This window comes from Oryzias latipes, chromosome 9 (genome assembly GCF_053564925.1).
Source record: "Oryzias latipes strain Hd-rR chromosome 9, Olatipes_Hd-rR_3.1".
NCBI lineage: Eukaryota > Metazoa > Chordata > Actinopteri > Beloniformes > Adrianichthyidae > Oryzias > Oryzias latipes.
This window is the reverse complement of record NC_136245.1, coordinates 5670194-5689137: the sequence shown is the minus strand read 5'-3', so window position 1 is coordinate 5689137 and position 18944 is coordinate 5670194. Positions and strand designations below refer to the sequence as shown.

At 39.3% G+C, this 18944-nt stretch overlaps 1 protein-coding gene across 3 annotated transcripts in view; it reads right to left on the bottom strand.

The window, feature by feature from the left end:
• LOC101155697 (nuclear receptor subfamily 6 group A member 1-A) overlaps positions 1 to 18944 on the bottom strand; it is a 119489-nt gene that overhangs the window by 25298 nt on the left and 75247 nt on the right. The window contains exon 1 of one of the 3 annotated variants that reach the window (XM_078952536.1): positions 10987 to 11236. The exons of 1 other annotated variant lie outside the window; for it this stretch is intronic. In XM_078952536.1, the coding sequence (XP_078808662.1) occupies positions 10987 to 11011 (25 nt within the window). In that variant the 5' untranslated portion in view covers positions 11012 to 11236. Of the gene's footprint in view, positions 1 to 6303; positions 6627 to 10986; positions 11237 to 18944 lie in introns of those variants that run through there. One more of the 3 variants, XM_023958751.2, reaches the window with a different exon arrangement.

Genomic DNA, 18944 nt, shown 5'->3' with positions numbered 1-18944 from the left:
CAGTAGTTTTTAGTCAAAATCAAAAAGCCTGTGTCATTTTTTAGGACATAATTTTGTCATCCGTTTGTTAACACTTTCCCGCTAGCTTACAGCCCCTCACAACCCCAACCTGACACTAGCGGTGCAACAAAAACAACATCGAAGCCATACAGCTGTACAGTTTTCAACCAGATACCAGTTTGGATGAGGAAGCAAGAAGAGATGCTAATGGATGTATTTGTCTGCAAGTGGATGCATCAGAATGGAGACTTTGGCAATTCAATGTCTGCATCACAAACCTGAGCTCTTTCAAAGCTTGGGTTTTTTTTATCTGCTCCTGATCCATCACAATTTGAATAAAGAAATACTCAGAAACGCAGTCTTAATCCTAATTTTCTTTATACATGTTCTCCATTATGAGAGCCAAGCGGGTCTCTAAATGTGTTTAAAGACGGATTGATTATCATATTTGTCCATAAATACATTGATGTCAAAAATGTTGCTCTTGCAAAAGCTTTGGTCGTTTCTTTGAACTCTGCAGAAATTTCCTTCAAATATTAGTTGAGTATCCCTGATTTTGATTTGTAACTGAAAAAGTATCAGAAGAAGCTGTGTAGACCATGTTTAAAATTCAATACCAAAAAATGGGATTTACTTCCATCTAATGTAACTCCACATAATTGTTTCCATTTCTAACCTCTGTCTTCTCTTCAGTGGTGTGTGTCACATGATTTTATTTTTACGGAAAATTTGGTCTTGGCTCTCATGGGTTAAACTGAAATTCTGTCAATACAGGATATTGCAGAGTCTGAAGATGCGGCAAATTTACATAAAAGCTGCAATAAAAGCTGGAATATAGTTCAAGAACATACATCTAAAGGCTGTAGGGGGACATAAACAATGTAAAGCAATTGCTTTTTTCCTCCCAATTATTTGTAACTTTAAACTCACACACATCACTGCATCTACATAATTGTCATTTTCACACATTGGTTAGAAATTTCTTGTCAATCATCAACTTTTGTTTGAGCTTTAATGCAAATGTGACATGGAAAAGAAAACTGTTCCCACCTTCACTTTCATGAAAAATATTTACAAACTGTACGTCTATGAAGACTCTCATTCATCCAGGTTGATTCCATCATAGTAGTATGTTTAGGGGATGTCATCTGGACTTAGTTTTTAAAGTTAGAAGACGTTCCCCCGCCTATCCAAAAGGCTTTGTCAATTCTGAAATAGCTGGTAAAAGAGCTGGTTTATATGTCCTCATGGGGGAGGAGTCAGACCTGAAACTGTAGTAACAGACTTTTTGATGTTTGCTTTTGTTTCGTGATACTGATAGGGTAGTGCAGTGAGACCATTGACGAACACAATATTTAGCTGTGAATTTTCTTGGAACTCAAAAACTGTCAGCCATGTCAGGACAAAAAGTGGAATCTTTAAGCACCTTTGGTTAATTAAACTACTCAGAAATATGTTTAGGCCTCTTAGGATCGAATTTTTTCAAAAGAAGACAGACTAGCAAAAACTGTGGCAAAGTTGCGAGGATGCTAATGGTGGACTTATTGTTAAGTCTGGGATTTGAACAGCCAACTGACCGGCAAATGGTTTCCCCATTATCTGAGCATCAACCCACCCCACAGTTTTGTTATGTACCTCCTAGTCCGTTCTAGCAGACCGCCATTACTACTGGCCATATAACCAACTACTGAATCTCATCGTAAAGGCCAGCTGGGGAGAAGCCCCATCAGTGCCTGAGTCAAACAAGGCTGTTGGCAAAAGCTTGAGATTGGCAGTTGAAGTTCAACCAAAGAAAGCAGCTCAAGCTCTAAAACATTGCAGATATCTCACTATGGTCAGAAATGGTTTGGATAGCAGAAATGGAAAACCTGGGAAGACTAGATTAAGGAAGCCTGCCAGATGAAGATATTGGAATATGAGGAAATGGCAGACAAATCTAGGGGATGGCGACCTCGAGGTAACCCCACCAAGTAAAGAAAGTCCACAACAGAATATCCATCAAGGAAGTTCAAGGACCCAAAACACCTAATGAATTCAGGATACATCACTGGTCATTTGCCTAAGCTGGACTCAGGGTTTAATAGAACTTTCATGCTAACGAATATTTTTGACACAAGTCTAAAGCTGTTCTGAAATTAAATGCAAATATCCTTATTTGTAAACCTAGAGTTGTTTGGAGTTTTCTTTAAGTTTTCCCATTTCAATTCAATCCAGACATAAATTTAGAAGTTAAAAATTAGATTTTGAAGTTTAATCTTGAAAACATTTGAATGTGAGTCTTGAAGACTAACAATGCCTGTAGTTCTTTGGATGTTGACTTCACTGCTTTTTTATGTTTCCTCTGTATCAAACTTTGTGACTGTCCGACGTAATCACTTTGACGTGAAAATAAACTTTTCTTACCAAAGATAAGATAAAACAGAGTTTTTACATAAATGTAAAAAGAAAGGGATAAATTGCTTTTCATACAGGATGTTTTACTTAATAAAAAACAGAACATTTTAAACTGTATGTTGCATTCATTTAGGTGTTGAATATTAAAATGTGTCAAGAAAATGCAAACAAATTACATGGAATAAAAAAATAAATGAACATGCAAACGCAAAATTATTATTTTTAGGTCAAATTGAAACAACCTAACCATAAAAAAGCTAGAATAAGTATAAGTCTCTCACTTTTGCATTAGGTCTAGAAAGAGTCTTCTGTGTAGTATTCTGTGCCTTTGACCCCATTAAATATACCAAGTGTGGAAAAATGTCTTTTATAGGCCCACAATGAAAATCTTGGACACAAAATGTAAACATTAGGGTGATGGATGCAATCAACATTTAATAATAATTTATTGAAACATGTTTCAGTTTTAGTGCAGTATTTGTCATTCATAACAAGACTGAACAGCAGTTATTTGCTCCTTGGTACGAATAGTTTTGCAGTATCTTCGACAGAAAACATACAGTAAAAGGCCAATTAGATGCTAAACCTCTAATTAGATTAGTTGTCAAACTGGAGGCATCTTGAACCTCCCATTTCACATCTGCATTTCCATTTCACTTTTGTACTTGCAAACAGGATGCCAATGTGCAATTAAGTGACATCAGTCCTGCCTTGAATGGGTAGTGTGAAAAGAGCTTATGTCACCCCACAACACACGCACAAAGTCACTCCACACCCCCCAAGGCTCATTAAAGCAGGCATTGTCTTCAAGGGGTCAGACTGGGTTTCATTCCCAACTTTAACACAAACCATGAAAAGCAAGTTAAGCATGTCAAGCTCCGATCAATGACAAAAAACGTTTGAGGTCCCCCACTGCTCCCAGTATCACTGGGAAAAAGGCACACAAGCTGATTATAAAGCATTATAGGGAAAAGTATGGACACATGGGTTACCTAAGGCTGCCTTAGATCACAAAGGTGTTCAAGCTCATTTAAGGCTATTTGTAACACGTCTTGCTGAGAACAGATGCATCTTCCTGGTTTCCACACCCTTCACGCACAAAGGCTGAGGCATAGTGTAAAGCAGCTTTCTGATTGGCTGCCAGTTTCACCTCAGGTTTTGTTTCCAGCTTTCCATCACAATCACCCTCCGCTGAAACGGAGAGCGGGGGTTGCATGGATCTGCTGTACTTTTCCGCTGACGGGACCCTCCCTCCTTCCCTCCTCTGTTTTCCCCTTTTTAATCCTCCTCATATCTCCTCTTCACTGAAACTTATCTCTCTTACCTTGGGGGCTAAAAAGACCGCAACCCCCCAGCACCAACCCCAGCTAGGACTGGTATGTTCGTGAGCACACATCAGTGCATTCACATAAGTAAAAGGCATGTGAAGGCCTTGTGGGAGTGGAATATAGCATTCCTGGCAGCCCACACTGTGATGCTAATCTTCAAAGTGACGTGCATGCAGTTGCAGGTTGAGCTCAGAATACACAGAAAAAGAGACGTTTAGTTCATGCAGGGCTACACAGTTACAGACCTGCTGAGAATCTGGACTATAGGTGACAGGTTAGATGTCTCCGCTTTTTTTATCTGTATTTACTGCTTTATTATAGATATAACAATAGCTCTTTACATTTTAAACAGCTTCAAAAGCCATCGAACTAAACGGGTGTAATGCAAGATAATTGTTAGTGCTTATTCTGTGAAAGAAATTTCTAGATTTGTCTTTTAATGTTACAAAAGGATTAAATCAAATAATAGAAAAAATCCTAAACTCAATAAATCTCAGAAAATCTTCCACTTTCGGCTTCTCCCATCAGGGGTCGCCACAGCGAACAAGTCGCATGGTAAATTTGGCAATGTTTTACGCCGGATGCCCTTCCTGACGCAACCTTCTCAAACCGGGCTTGGGACCGGCACAGAGGTAGAGAAGGGAATAGGGAGCAGCCTGGAGTCGAACCCGGGTTTCACGGACGGAAGGCGCTGCAAACCAGCACGGGCTAAACCGGCTCTCAATAAATCTCAGAAAATATTTACACAAATAAAAACTTTTGCAAAGTTGGGTTTATGCAAGAAAAAAGGAACATGACATGTTGTAAATTTGTCTATGGGTTCCCAGTTGAATGGATTTTTTTTTATTTTTACTCAAATGTGTTGAAAAATATCCCATTTTTAGTCTGCACGCCCTTTTTTATGTATGAAACCTTTTTTCAAAGACAGTTATATCTGTTGGCTTATAAATAAATCTCCTTAGAGAAAAGAGGTCCAGAGAGGAACACTGAAGCTCAACCTCAACCAAGAAAAAAAATCCAAAACAGTCTCAATGATAAATGTTTTTCATCCGTAGATCATCTCGTGTGAAGCCAATGGTTTCCTGTGCAGAAACAGACGTGAAGCCAAGCATCCATAGCTCAGCCCTGTGACAGTGTGACTGCTTGTTTGTGCTGGGGGAAGGGTGGAGCTGAAATAACACACCTCTGAGAGACCAAGATCTGCAACATGATGGACCTGATGGTTTGGTTTGACGTGGACGGCGCTGGCGGAGATGGATGTTTCAGTGAAATCAGGGGAAAAGGCCGGCGTGCAAAGCAGCTACGAGCCACTTCTGCCACTGGCTATTTATAGGCCAGCATTACAGAGTCACAGGGCTCCGTGACCTCCCCCCACTGCAGCCATTGATGTTCACTCATTGATTTGTACCCCTCCAATCTGCATCCTCATAAACAGTCACTCACACGGTCTCTGAAGGCTGGCGTTGGCTTAAAACCTATCTTCTCACTTTAAAAAAATAAAACTATGCGGCTATAGGTAGCTTGCTATTGACAGGCACAAACGTTATCTTCCTTCTGGGATTAATAAAGCCCATTTGAACTGAAAAGCCACAGTGATGTGCAGCAGTAATTGTATGGAGTTAACCCCTTCAGATGGAGCACAAACAAACAAGGCTGCTGCCTGAGGGATTAGCACAGGGGGGAGGGGACGCATACAGTAACATGCTTCTTTCACATGTCACCTCAAGGAAAACCCTTAAAATGAAGGACACGCCGGCTGAAAGTGCTCTACAGGTTTTGCGGTTTATGTTGCAGAAGATGCAGAAACAATTAAATGAGGACATTCGGGTCCTGCGTGACGCGGGGATCACTTTGCTTTGCCATGTGGTTTGGTAAATCCTAAGAGGGTGCAGGGATCACATTCCAAATTCCTGCAATACAAGGGGACAGAGGGAGGAAAGGAGGAGCAACTGGATGGTGTGGTGGATGGACAGTACTGTGAAATCTGGCAAAAACAAGCCTTTTGAAGAAATACAACGGGGGATAACACGGTCTTTATGCAATACGAGTCAACAGCTAAAAAAAACTAAAAAAAAGGGCAAAATAAACTGGCCACTATTACCAACCATTCAAAGGGGTTACAAAATAAATACCAAAAAATGAAGAAAAGACCCTGAGCGACACACCTACCAGCTCAATTGTTTTTAAAACATACACACCCACAAAGCGCTGGAAGACAAGGGGCACTGGAAAGAGCTACAACACCCCCTGATCTTCAGGTCAATCTTGAAATGCTTATCTTTTTGGAGCATGAAGATCAATCAACCAAAATACAAAGACAAAAGCACAGCAGCGAGTGATCCTTCACACTGTAAAGACAATTTTCAACATTTGTTTTTTTCTAAACAAAAAAAAAAAAAAAACAACAAAACCCAGAATTTCTTCTGTTGTAATAAAAATGAACCCTCTCAGATTTACCCAGAAGTGAAACCATTAGAGATACGAGATGTATTTGTGATCCACCCCCCTCTCATTCACAGCCAACTCTGGAGGGTGTGATCCTTTGAAAAGAAAGCAACAGCTTCTCCAGCGAGCTGCTTACCTTCCCACGTATCCATTTCATGCTTCTCCCAGTCTGCCTGGACCCCATTCAAGCACAGGCTCAGCTCAAGAAGACTGGGCCTGGCCTCGTCATGACTCTTTTTTCCCCTCTCAACCTTCTGCTGCTTTCTCCTCGGCCACCTCTTTCCTCGACAGTCTGCCCCTTTCTGGCCACAGCCGGAGCCCAGCAGCTCCAATGGTCACTTCACTGCCTGGTCACATGACCAGCAAAGTTCAAGCCCCCGAGGTCACCACTTGGCTTGAGGTCCAATGACAGCCAGGGTTATCTGAGTGGAACTGATATTTCTATTTTCTCTGGTGCTCAACAATACCCCCCCTCCACAACCCTCACCCAAATTAGCCTCCCCTTCCCTCCCAGCCTCTGGCGCTACTGATGAGGACTAAAGTGCACGCCCAAGCATAAACACAGGTTCAAGCTGACAAAACACACAGACATTAACTAATTGTGGCATTTGGTTGAGCAGGCAGAGAAGGACGGAGCAAAATCTTCAGAGCTTGATATGTGAAAACACAAAAGACACCAGGTGAATGACAATAGAACTCCACTTCCTCTGCTTTTTAAATATCAACCTGCTGTTTGCCACACGCCAAAGAAAACTAGGATAATAGAAAATAAGAGTTGTGGGTAAAATGTTGGCCATGTTATTGCCTATTTGGAATTTTCTTGTTTTTGTTGTTAAACTGTTATGATGTCACATGCATTAAAAGAATTTATGCAAAAATTCACTGGCTCTGCTTATTTTATGATCATTTATCATTCTTTAGAAGTCTATTCGCCTAAGACTCCATTTAAGCTGCCAACCCTTCAACTTCCAGGTTGAAGCAAGTTTGAAAAGGATATTTCTGGAGAAAGGTCAGTTAATCGTTTAGTCACAACTGCCCTTACGGGTGGATTAGGGCTGTCCGTAGGTGAAAAAATTGGCAAACATGTACGGGGAACACAGGAGGCCTGCACAAAAATGTTAAGATCCTAGACCGCTTGGTGAGCCCGTGGGGTTCTACGGGGAATGTGGTGGGCAAGAGCTAATGTTAAGTTAGGGTGAACTAGGCGGCCCAATAAAAAACAGATTTTTACTTTTCTCAACCCGCCCCCGCCTCCACCACACACACACAAACACACTCTGCATGGCGAGCAGGGAGCCACTTAGAGTTGTTTTAGTGATAATTGGTTCTCATTGCGCGCATATTGCGCACTCTGTGCTGGCAGTTTTAATGTTAGACATTAGGAAATTAGTCAATTAGAAAGCAATTTGAGGTCATACTGCAGAGATTTTACAGACACTTGCATATCACCTGCACACCCTGTGCGTGCGTGCAGCATTTGCATGCAGTCAATTAGGACTCAGTGGTGAAGGGGGTGCAGGGTGACTGTACAAGCCACCCATAAGGGACACCATCAAAATGGAACATACCATTGGGCTGTGTATGGTAAGTGTATCGTGAAGCATTTGTAAGAATGATATAAGTTACACTTACCATAAACAGCCCAATGGTATGTTCCATTTTCATGGTGACTGCACAAGCCACAACAGAACAGCAAGACACAGCTGTTCTCCCTTTAACCTGCAGCCCCCGTACGGGTAAACCCCCATACAGGTGCATGTGACTAAAGGATAGACCTTTAACATCTGAGACGTCCCCGGCGACAGCTAAATATCCCACGCTCTTTGACATACTATAACTCTTCAACGGTTTACACGATCAATGTGAAGCAGGAGATTCTTACATGGAGAAATGTGGCTTTTAATATCGGCTTTGCACAGATATGAAACACATTACTTAAATAAAGTGTTGCATTAAAGTGAAAAAGTGATTTTCTCTGCTTCAATATCCGCTGGAATTACATCAATTGGATAAACGGTTGAAGAGTCACAACAGTCAAAAGAATATCTAGGGTTAAAAAGCCCAACACATTTTTTAGATTGGCTTTACACCCAAGAAACAATCCCAGTAGTCGAAAAAATGTCAACACTGAAGATAAAGCTGCTATGTTAAAGGGTTAACTAGGGAACCTATTGGGTTGTTATTGAAGCAAAGCTGTCAAACTGAGAAAAAGTTCAACTTTATAAAAAAATAAAATCCAGCCTGGTTTCTTTTTTTTCCTTAGCATTGTCACAGTTTCCAAACTTTTGCAAAGATGGATGTGGATATAGCACATATTAAAGTAAAGCGTTTAGCCAATCACCCCTAGCTCCATGGAGAAAGTGTGTGTGCTGCAGTGCAGACTCTTCCTGGAAGAGGCTGTTTCTCACTTATCTACGCCAAAACGTGAAACCCCGCTCGTTTTTCTGAATTGGTAGGTAGACGCTGGTGCTCAGAAGGCAGGTTTTTAGAGGAATACTCAGAAATGCATGAATGAATCAAAATACCACTTTGGGGTTGTTTTTTTCCGTGAGGAACTAACATTATAATTCATTTAAAAGCTCAAAGTTTATTTGACCTGATATAGAAATGTAAAATGTGTTAAGTGATAAAGAGAGCATTAAGTTTTATAAAAAAAAAAAAAAACTAGTGCGGACACAAGTTTATCATTTATCGTAATTTCCTGAGGGAGGTGTGCTAATTTTGTGCGGTTGGCCTCCGTTTGTTTGCTTTTTTATAGCATTTTATTTCCTTTTAGGTAAAGTACTTTGTGCTTCAACCTGTATTAAAATCGCTACACAAATAAAACTTTCTTTGAAGTCTGAGAGTTAGCAGAGATCTATTTTGCCATCAGAAATACAGATTTATACTGCAATGATGATGAGTTCGGAAATATTAATATGTATAATATGAGTCTATTTACATCGTTTTTTTGAAGAACTTCAGATATAACAGTGAGATTAGCCATCGTCCCCTAATTACATAAAGCTTGTGGACAAATGGCGGGCATTTTAAGGGGAAGTTACAACTACAAGCTTGAAATCCAAAGGAAAATAGCCTACTGTTCAGGACAATTTAATTAGATTTCATAAGAAAATACTGATTTGCTGGAAAAATCTCTTTTCATTCAGGTTGGAATTGGATCTAAGAGAAAAGTTTATGATTTAGAAGATGATATGCTGATAATAGCTCAGAGAAATCAAAAGGAACCTGAAAGCTGTTTTTGTTCTCTAATAATTACACATGTAACCATCAGTTATTTGGGTGCTTGTCACAAGTTTTTTTCTTTGATCTTATTATATTTGAGAAGAACATCAAGAAGTATTCATCTATGACGTCCCGTCCAAAAAACAACCTGGCTCAGCAGAACTGTGACTCAGTCAGTCTGGCTGCATTGTTGTCGTCTGGCTATTCTGGAGTTGATCTTGGTTGTCTTAACCAATGTTGAACACTTATTAGTCCCAGCCTCTTGTAGGGCTTTCCTTTAAATCAGCATACTGTATTTCCAGATTATGTTAAAGTGTTTTAGCTTGTTGGACTGACATTTTATTCACGTTTTTCCTGAGTTCTATAGATTTTAACTGGGAATTAATCTTTGAGTCTGTCTCCTGTTTTATTACCCTTTTTCCTAGGAAGAGCAACAGTATATGTTGTTGAGCAGTTTTTATGTTTTAACTTATGTTTGTGCACATCATTTTCACATATATTTCTAACTTCATCAATAACCAGAGGTATCGGCCCCAGTACTTATGATGGTCAAGCATTAAACCAATTTTAAATCCTCAAATAGACTGGATCAGGGAAAACCAGCTCAACTAGTGGAATCTTGGGATCTGTTTTCTGCACCGGTGTTAGAGGTCAATCCTGTTCTGAGGAAACGAGACATTCTCTAAAAAATACCCGTTTGTGGTATCCCAAAAATAAACTATAGGTTCCTTTATTTGGGTGTTTTTTAACGTTCTAAAAAGCCTTTAAAAAAGTGAATATTTCCTCATTAACTGCAAATGTTAACTTTTAGTATTGCTAGGGGTTTACACCAGTGACATTTGATCCAATGACCACCATTTTGAGGTATTACTATTTAAAGTGCCTGACAACCAAGACTAAAATCCCACAGATAATCACAAGCGTGTTTGTAGTGACACAGACACACCTACTTTTCATGAATGAGTGCTCACAGAGGTGCGGGATCATTCCTTAACCGCTAGCTTTCAGTTTCAATCATGACATGTAAATCTAACTTAAACACAGAGTATTAGACAAATATTCAGGTTATTTGAAATATATGAAGCCTGCACATAACTAAATGTTTCATTTTTGGTCCAAACCCAAAACAAACAAACAAACAAGTGAATCAAAAAAACATTTAGAGACCTGTTTATTTACACCAACAATTTTTTAAACCCATTATTAATACTGAAAATTCCCCTGTCATCCTCACCTCATAAAAGCTCACATTTTACACTCAATAGACTAAATAAAAAATAACAATATTAAAAAATATATCTTAATAAAATTTGACTCATTTTTCGTATGGAAACTGTCTGGATCTACAGTTTGCTCTTGTGTGTAGAGCAGAACATCCTAAAATCGTCAGCACTGACATAATTAAGCCAATTGTTCTTTCAACCATCCTGTTTATGAGAAGAAGGTCTGTTGAATTTGGCATTTATGTGGGTTTGTACCTTCAAGGTTAAGATCTAAAGCAAACACAACACGTCAACATGTCCACACGAATCAGCAGAAATACTGATTTGTACATTGGGTTACTTTAACCTTTCAGGAGCTGCCAATGTCTTACCATCCAGTGGCTTCTCTTCCTTCATCCCCTCCAGTGTTTCGGGGAGAGGGTCATAGTGAGAGGCTTCCAGTGTTTTGGCTTCAAGCTCCACCCTCAGCTGTCTTAACCAGACCTAACTCTGTCCTAAACCAGGTGGTGTTCCTTTACCTGTTCACAACCACCCACTGCACTAATCAGGGCAGACCCAGTCGCCTAAACAAGCTTCAGCTCACCCTTTCCACAGCTACACCCAAGATAATAAAACTTCTGCACTCTTACATCAGCAGGAGTCACCCACACTCCCCCTAAAGGCCCCACCCCCCATGCAAATGCTAATGACTGGCACTCTGCACACTAAGTCACATATAAGAAGCTTTTCACATTTAAATGCAACAGGGATGGTCCCAGAGAACTGGCACAGGTGAAACAACACAACAAAATCCACTGGCTTTGAGAAAGAAAAAAAACTCAAGACAGTGTTTGGTAGCTCAATAGCAAATAGTAAATAGGTAAAAATGTGAGGACAACAGTGCTTGCCTTCTCAGCTCCTGCTTTACACTAATACTATGAAAGTCCCCCACCATATGCCACTGCTCTCCCCACAAGGCTGATGGCTAAAACCTGGCAAGGTTTTAGATACAACTTCACATGAACATATACATATCAGGTTTACAAGGTATGTTTTATGACTGTTCTCCTGAGTAAAAGAAGGTAAAACCAAACATGTCAATCCCTCTTATGATTTGAAAAGATTTCCGTTGCTGATGATCATAGCAGGGGACTCTACACGTCATTTTTGACCTTAAATCTCTGTTGTCGCTTAAAACCTTTTCAAAATAAGAGTAGAAGGCTAAGCATGAAGTTAAAAGGTGGATTTTAACCCTCAAATTGAGTCATGCAAAGACTGAGGCTCTGTCAGTCATCTGACCAAATCTGATTGAAGCATATGTGAGAAATAAGGTGGGACTCAAAGAAAAGCTTCACTCAGGATCAGTTAGCACACTCAAAACAACGAGAACAAGACTTTTACATCTGCCAACATGTTATCTTTACTTGATGCAAATGTCTACATGTAATATTTCAAGACCATTATTCAGTGAAAATGTTTCTAACATGAAGTCATTTTTTTAATGAAACATGTATTTTTCCATGTGAATTACAATTAAAAACATTGTATTATCACCTAAAGGTAGAGGCAGGTGTATGTTTCAGTCATTTACAAACATAGGTTCTTATTTTTTGTACATGCAGTGCAGTTACACAAAAGAAAAGCTAAAAAATAAAAAAGCCCCATAAATCTGAAACCTAACAAACCATACTTAGTGGTCAAATATACACCGGTATAGCATCCATAGTGTCCAGTGACACTAGAGGAGAATAAACTGTATCCAGAGATAAGATTATGTTAAGAACAACATCTAATTTCTTTGCAGGCGGAAAATGGTAGTCAAAGAAGAGAATTGTGCGAGCTCAGAAAGTATTTTTACACAGCTATTGCACGGTAAAGATTCAACTGAAGTCTTTTTGTACTTTCACTCTCCACATCAAGTGCCAGAGATCAAATGAAATACCTGCTTAGAAGTGGCCACAGATGTGTTGTTGACCCAGTGCATCACAATGGTTTTGATTTTAAACCCTTTGCAATAGTTATGGTCTAAGCCGGGCATCACCTAATGATGACTGAAAGATGGTAGTATATTGGATACAAAAGCAGAGTTTTAATATTTCCAAAGGTAAAAGTTTCTCAGTGAAATTAAAAGTCAGTAAAAAGTAAGAAACTTTCTTGGAAAGATGTAGGGAAGCTAGAGGCAAAAAGAACAGAAATCTTTAGAAGGAATTAGCTTGAGGCATGTTTGAAACTCAACATCAGTTGAGTCACCAAAGGTGAAGTATAAAGGGGTAAAACTGAACTTTTTATAATCTGAAGAAAGCTGCAAAGATAGATTAATAAGGACGTTATGGTTATATCATTGACTACAAATGAGAACTGGACTGAGTTACCCCTCCATGTTCCAAACAGGAAGTTACAGCTGGCTTCAAGTAGCTAAAATCCCATAGACTTCTATGGAGAAATAAACGGCTATTAATCATTCTATGGGTCAGAATAACCATTCTCTCTCTGCTACCTTTTCTTTTATCATGTTCTTGTCAATTCCAACATGGCGATGTCTGTACTGTGAAAAGATGGCGGCTGAATTGACTTCATTTTGTTGGAACCGGAAGCTAGTCATTTACCATGGCTGACATCACACTACACCTACTCAGTCCAGTTCTCATTTACAGTCAATGAATTCAACAGGAAATATTGCTTATTTGGATGTTTAACCATAGGGGCTGGAGTGGGGGAGGCTTGGTGGGCAAAGGAGCAAATTTCTTCTGGCATGGCAAAAGAAAAAGAAAAAAGTACATCACAAAACCCACATGACAAGCCATAATTATTCTATCATTCTTTCTGTATCTGCTTTGTATTCTTTCTGTGACTTTGAAACAATTATTGAAACAACATAGGCATTTCACACTGGAATTGTTTTTGGTAGCATGAAACAGAACTGTAATGTACCATTTGGATCTTTTAGACCCCAGGACTGACGGTTGATCATTTTAAAAAGGTAAGTGCTCCTAAAATGGCAATTTTCCAAGTTAATAATTAAAAAGCACTGCAATCTGGGGGCTCTCCATTCAACCCAACCATTCCCCCTCTACCGAGATGGTCAAGTCGTTATGTATTTAATGTCAGATTAGGCCTACACAATAAAACGCAAATTTATCATTATTGCGATATCAAGCTGTGCAATACAAATATCTCAAAAGAGATATTTGGTTACCTCAAATGTGCTAAAACAATCTTGAAGTGTTTAACGAATCAAATAAACCCATTTATGCATTTGACAAATCAGACTGAGCCCTCATGTTGTTGACCAATCGGATGGAGCCCTTTTGGATGCAAACCAAATTTCTCCAGCTAAACTCAGACAAGACTGTAGTCATCGTCTTTGGTCCACAGAAACAAAGAGGAAGTGTCAGAAGTTACCTTCACTCTCTGTCTCTAAAAGCTTCAAATCTTGTCAGAAATCTAGGGGTCATCATGGACTCTGACCTGAACTTTAAAAGCCATATCAAGTTAGTAACATCAGCAGCATTTTACCATCTAAAAACATTGCCAAAATCAAAAACATAGTGTCAAAGCGAGACCTGGAGATACTTATACATGCATTTGTCTCCAGTAGGTTAGATTACTGTAACGGCCTGCTCACTGGCCTCCCCAAACGAGCTGTAAAACAGCTTCAGTGCATTCAGAAAGTTGCTGCTCGAGTCCTGACTAGAACCAGGAAGTACCATCATATCAGTCCTGTGCTCAGGTTTCTGCACTGGCTTCCTGTAGCTCAAAGAAAAGACTTTAAAGAAGCTCTGCTTGTTTACAAGTGTCTCCATGGCCTTGCACCAAAGTACATCTCTGACATGTTAGCTCCATATGAACCATCTCGGACTGTGAGGACCTCAGGTACCGGCCTCCTGTGGGTGCCCAGAGTCAGGACGAAGCAAGGGGAATCAGCGTTTCAGACTTATGCAGGTAAAAGCTGGAACAGTCTCCCTGAGGTTGTGAGACAGGTCTCTACTGTGTTAGCGTTCAAATCTAGACTCAAAACATTTCTGTTTAGCCGTGCATTTAACTGAAGGGTCCTTATCCCCACATCAGTTTATGTTCTTTTCTCTTTACTGTCTTTTAAAGTAATCTTTGCAGTAAATCCTTGCACTGTTACGTGTTGTGATTTTAATGCATTTCTCTTTTTTGTGAAGCCCTTTGAATTACTTTGTGTACGAATTGTGCTAAACAAATAAACTTGCCTTGCCTGGCCTTGCCTTTTATGTCCGTCTACCATGTAGACAAGGGTCTTGATCTTTAAACTGTTGCAGTGAAATGGAAATTATGTATTTGGTTGTTTTGCTAATTTAGAAAAAATGCATGTTACTACTACTTTGTGATTCTAGACCTTCCACCTGCAGCATAAAGTCTCTGGGCTTAAACTTCAGTAATATGTCTTGGCTTAAATGAGCTTTATTGTTACTTCCGCTTTGCATTTCAGTAACAAAGGATATGTCTTTTGCTTGAGCTCCCCTCCCCCCGACATACTGTCACAAACCTCTATTCTGGAAACAAAGAGCTTCAAAAAAAAATACAACTCTGTCATTTGTTTTTTCTTTATCTAGAATGCAAAGCATTTTCACTTGAAAAAAGTTTTAATCATTAATTTTTTATTTTTTTTTGTACAAAATGCACACTTAGAAGGTGGTGCAGTTATAAAACCTGCTCATTCTAACAAATATTCTTTCTAACAAATATAAAACTTTGGGTTTTTTGGGGGGTCTTTTAGTAATTGTAGTGAAGAAAACATGCGGTAGTAAATCCAAAAAAGTTTTTTAATGTTTTCAAGCAATAACAAGTTTTTCAATTAATGGCTTTAATTTGGTGGCTTTGATGACCAGAGGCAATAAAAAACAATATTTTATTAAAACAAAGGCTTTTTAGTAGCGTAAAAAGAGTATTTACATTCTAGCATATTCAAAATGATCATCAGCTTGATTACAAATTGGTTTGTGAGGTTACTCTGCATTTTGTTGCAGACAACACGATATTGTTGGTCACTTTGATACAAACAGCAAGTTCAAGCCAATCCCACGTGTTCACTAAGGTTGAGGTTAAGACTTCTAGCTGGCAATTTTAACCTTTGCACTCAGGTTGTGCAATAAAGGCCTACAAATTCTGTAAGATTGGTACATTTTCTCTTCAGAAACACAATAGAAAAAAGTAAAATCACTTCCTTCTCAACATTTGTCGATAGTTGTGTGTAAGTGCATAAAGATCCACTTGATTTGGGTGTTTTTTAACATGTATAAAAGAACTGAAGATTAAAGTTGGTTTCTGAGGATTTCTTTATTCAAATTGTGATAAATCAAGTGCAGACAAAAACCTGTGGTTTAAAAAAGCTCGGGTTTGTGACGCAGCAACTGCCATGATCGGGCACAGTCTCCCTACTTGGCTCCAATTCCAAAATCATCCACTAGATGACAAACAGATTCGTTGACGTCTTCTTTTTCCTCGTCTAAGCTGCCATCTGGCTCAAAGCTGTACAACTGGATAGCTCCAATGTTGCTCGCCGTTTTTTGCTACTCTAATGTTTTCTTGAGGTTGTGAGAAACTATAAACAAAGGCATGCTGGGATATTAACATAGGGCTACTCCCACGCCAACAGTCTCACCCACAAACCAGAGGAGAATTTCTCATGAAGTCCTTCTACGGTGCACAAAATGTCTTAAAAAACATCACAGGATGTTTGATTACACCAAAAACAGCGTAATTATAATTAAAAGGCCACTGGAATCGCTTTTACAATAGAAAAAAAATCTAGTTGGACTTAGACTTCAAAGGTGAAATGCTGTTTTTTGATAGGAGGGATGATGTCAAGCGAGGACTGCTTGACATCCTGATAAAGTACTTATCATTTGTCGCTTGGATCAAGGCAATGTGTCCTCTTTGGACTTGTTATGCATCTTTCAGGACCAAAGGGTGTCATTCCTGTGTCCTTGTGCCATACCCCTGGGGTTGCTTGTCGTGCTATCGACCTCTATGGCCTTAGACTTGGCTTGCTTTCCTTTAGTTTTATGTGGTAGCAAATCCAATGCCCTTGGTGTGCCTGAAGTTATCGTGAGGCTTTCTTATGTTGAAGCCTTTCTGTGAGGCACAATGAGTCAAAGCCAGCACCATTGCTTTAGGCATTGCTATTTGGGCAACTGAATTTTTGGTGTTGCTTGGGGAGGTTGTGTGCAACTTAAGCAACTGGCTCTAAATGTGTGACCTCAACAAAGGACAGATGAAGTGAACTCGAAGTCCTCATGTTATCTGCAAACCTTTTTCTTTGTTTTGCTAGCTCTGCACAAACAGCCAGAGCTGGAGATCTGGAGGAGTCGGCATGTACTGCCATCTTCATGTGAGGAGCAAATCACACAAATGAGGATGGATGGATGGATTTTCCTTTGTTATTAAGTCTGTGTATCCCTTGATTTTTTTGGAGTTAAATCTATACTCCTATGAGAGTGTAACTTTTAGACAGTCTTGCTGAACAGCACATATGGAGGGTGTCAGTGTGTGTAATGATACAAAAGAGCGATACAGACCAGATGGTATGGAGTTCCTAAAAATAAAAATAAAAATAGCAAGCTATTGGTCCTCGTTTCATGATGAATCACACCCAATGATACCACATGGACAAAAAAAAAAAATTTGCAAAAATGACGACATAAAAGTCAAAGTGATCTGGAGCTTAAGTTGTCTACCTTACTCAGTGCAGCTGGACTGCAATCATAAATAATGGCATGTTGGTGATGCAGGTAAAACTGTAGTGTGTCTGTGGCAGTGCTAACTGGGCCCCATCATGAGAAGTAAAGCAGTCTTATGAGCCTATCATGTTTTTGGGATTGGCTCAGTCCAGATGCTTTGCTATGAATAGGCTATTAGAATATATTAGTTTAAAATGTCTTTATTCTTTTTATGTGCAAAGCCCTAGGTTGTTTATAGTCTCCATCGCCTTCCAGCTCTCTAAGAAACTAGTCTTTTAGTCTGTGAAGAGTTTAAACTACAGTAGCACCATTTCCTCAGTAAAGAGTTGACGCTTTAGAGGTCACGACACAAATGACTGGTTGTAGTTAGACACTGAATACAAACTACTACCACTGGAACGTTTTGGCAGAAAAACACCAAAACAAGTGATGTGCAAGTAGAATCCCAGCAGCTGTTTGAAGATCATTACTATTTTGCCCTTTTTCTAACTTTTTAGGTAACTAAAGTCTGCATAAAGTTTTTGAGACAAATATGTTTTTGTTCTTTTATTAGCAGGTTGATGTTTGGTCCAGCAGTCTTTTGAGGAAACCTGTCTGACACAGCACTCAACACACCATAACAAAATGATGGAAAGTAATTTAAAAACATGTTTCATGTCTCTAAAAGCAAAAACAATTTGCCCCCCCCCTCACACACACACAAACACACGGACAACTCTGGTTGTGTTTTTCCATTGCATTGCCATCTACCTGAAAAAAACAACAACTAACCTTTGCAACTGATTAGCAACAGGACAGTATTGGTATTTGTAACTCACACAGAAGTTAAATGATTAATCAATGATCAAAACAGACAGAATCAATCACTTCATCATCATCAACAACTGTCAAATATAAATGCTGTGACCACTAAGCACCCAGAGGTGGTACTGCTGTGTTTTTCCACACGTTTGCTCTTTTGAACACTGATCTAGTTCTTTTCATGTAAGCGTTTTATGACAACAACAGAAAACACTGAACTAATAGTTTGGAGTGTCTACTATCTCATACCCAGTGATTGCAGGGGGCACAAGTTAAAATTGATTTACTTTAGTAGGTCACAAGCTAAAAAGATTAGAAACCAATTGGATTCAGTGCAGTTTCATGTCAGTATTATCGCATGCTGTCGTCCACTATACAACAAACGTGTCCCCATTAGATCCCAGACGTCAAACATTTCAAACTTTGATCATCCCACAGGTTCTTCTGGTAAGACGCTTTCGTTGAGGGTAAAGGTTCATGGTCAGTTATGGTCTCTGCGTTCTCCAAGCATATTTGCTTTCCAAAGGCATACTTATTGTTCTCTCGCTGAATACCCTAAAGTTTAATAAGACGGAGTTGATGGGGCCACAATCACTGAGTTCATGAAAGCTGAGAGAATGAACTTGAGTTTTTCACAATGCCCAATTTCTTTAAGTGCCATAATGGTCATTTTTACCGGTAATATACCATGGCAGCTTTATTTTTAGTTTCCTGTGTAGATATTAAACTGCCTCTGAAGCTGCTCTACATGTCATGTCATAATGAGCAACAGATGTATTTACAATTATCTCACATATTTTTGAAATTTACTTTTAATCTGGTAGTTGTACAGTCAAATGTTT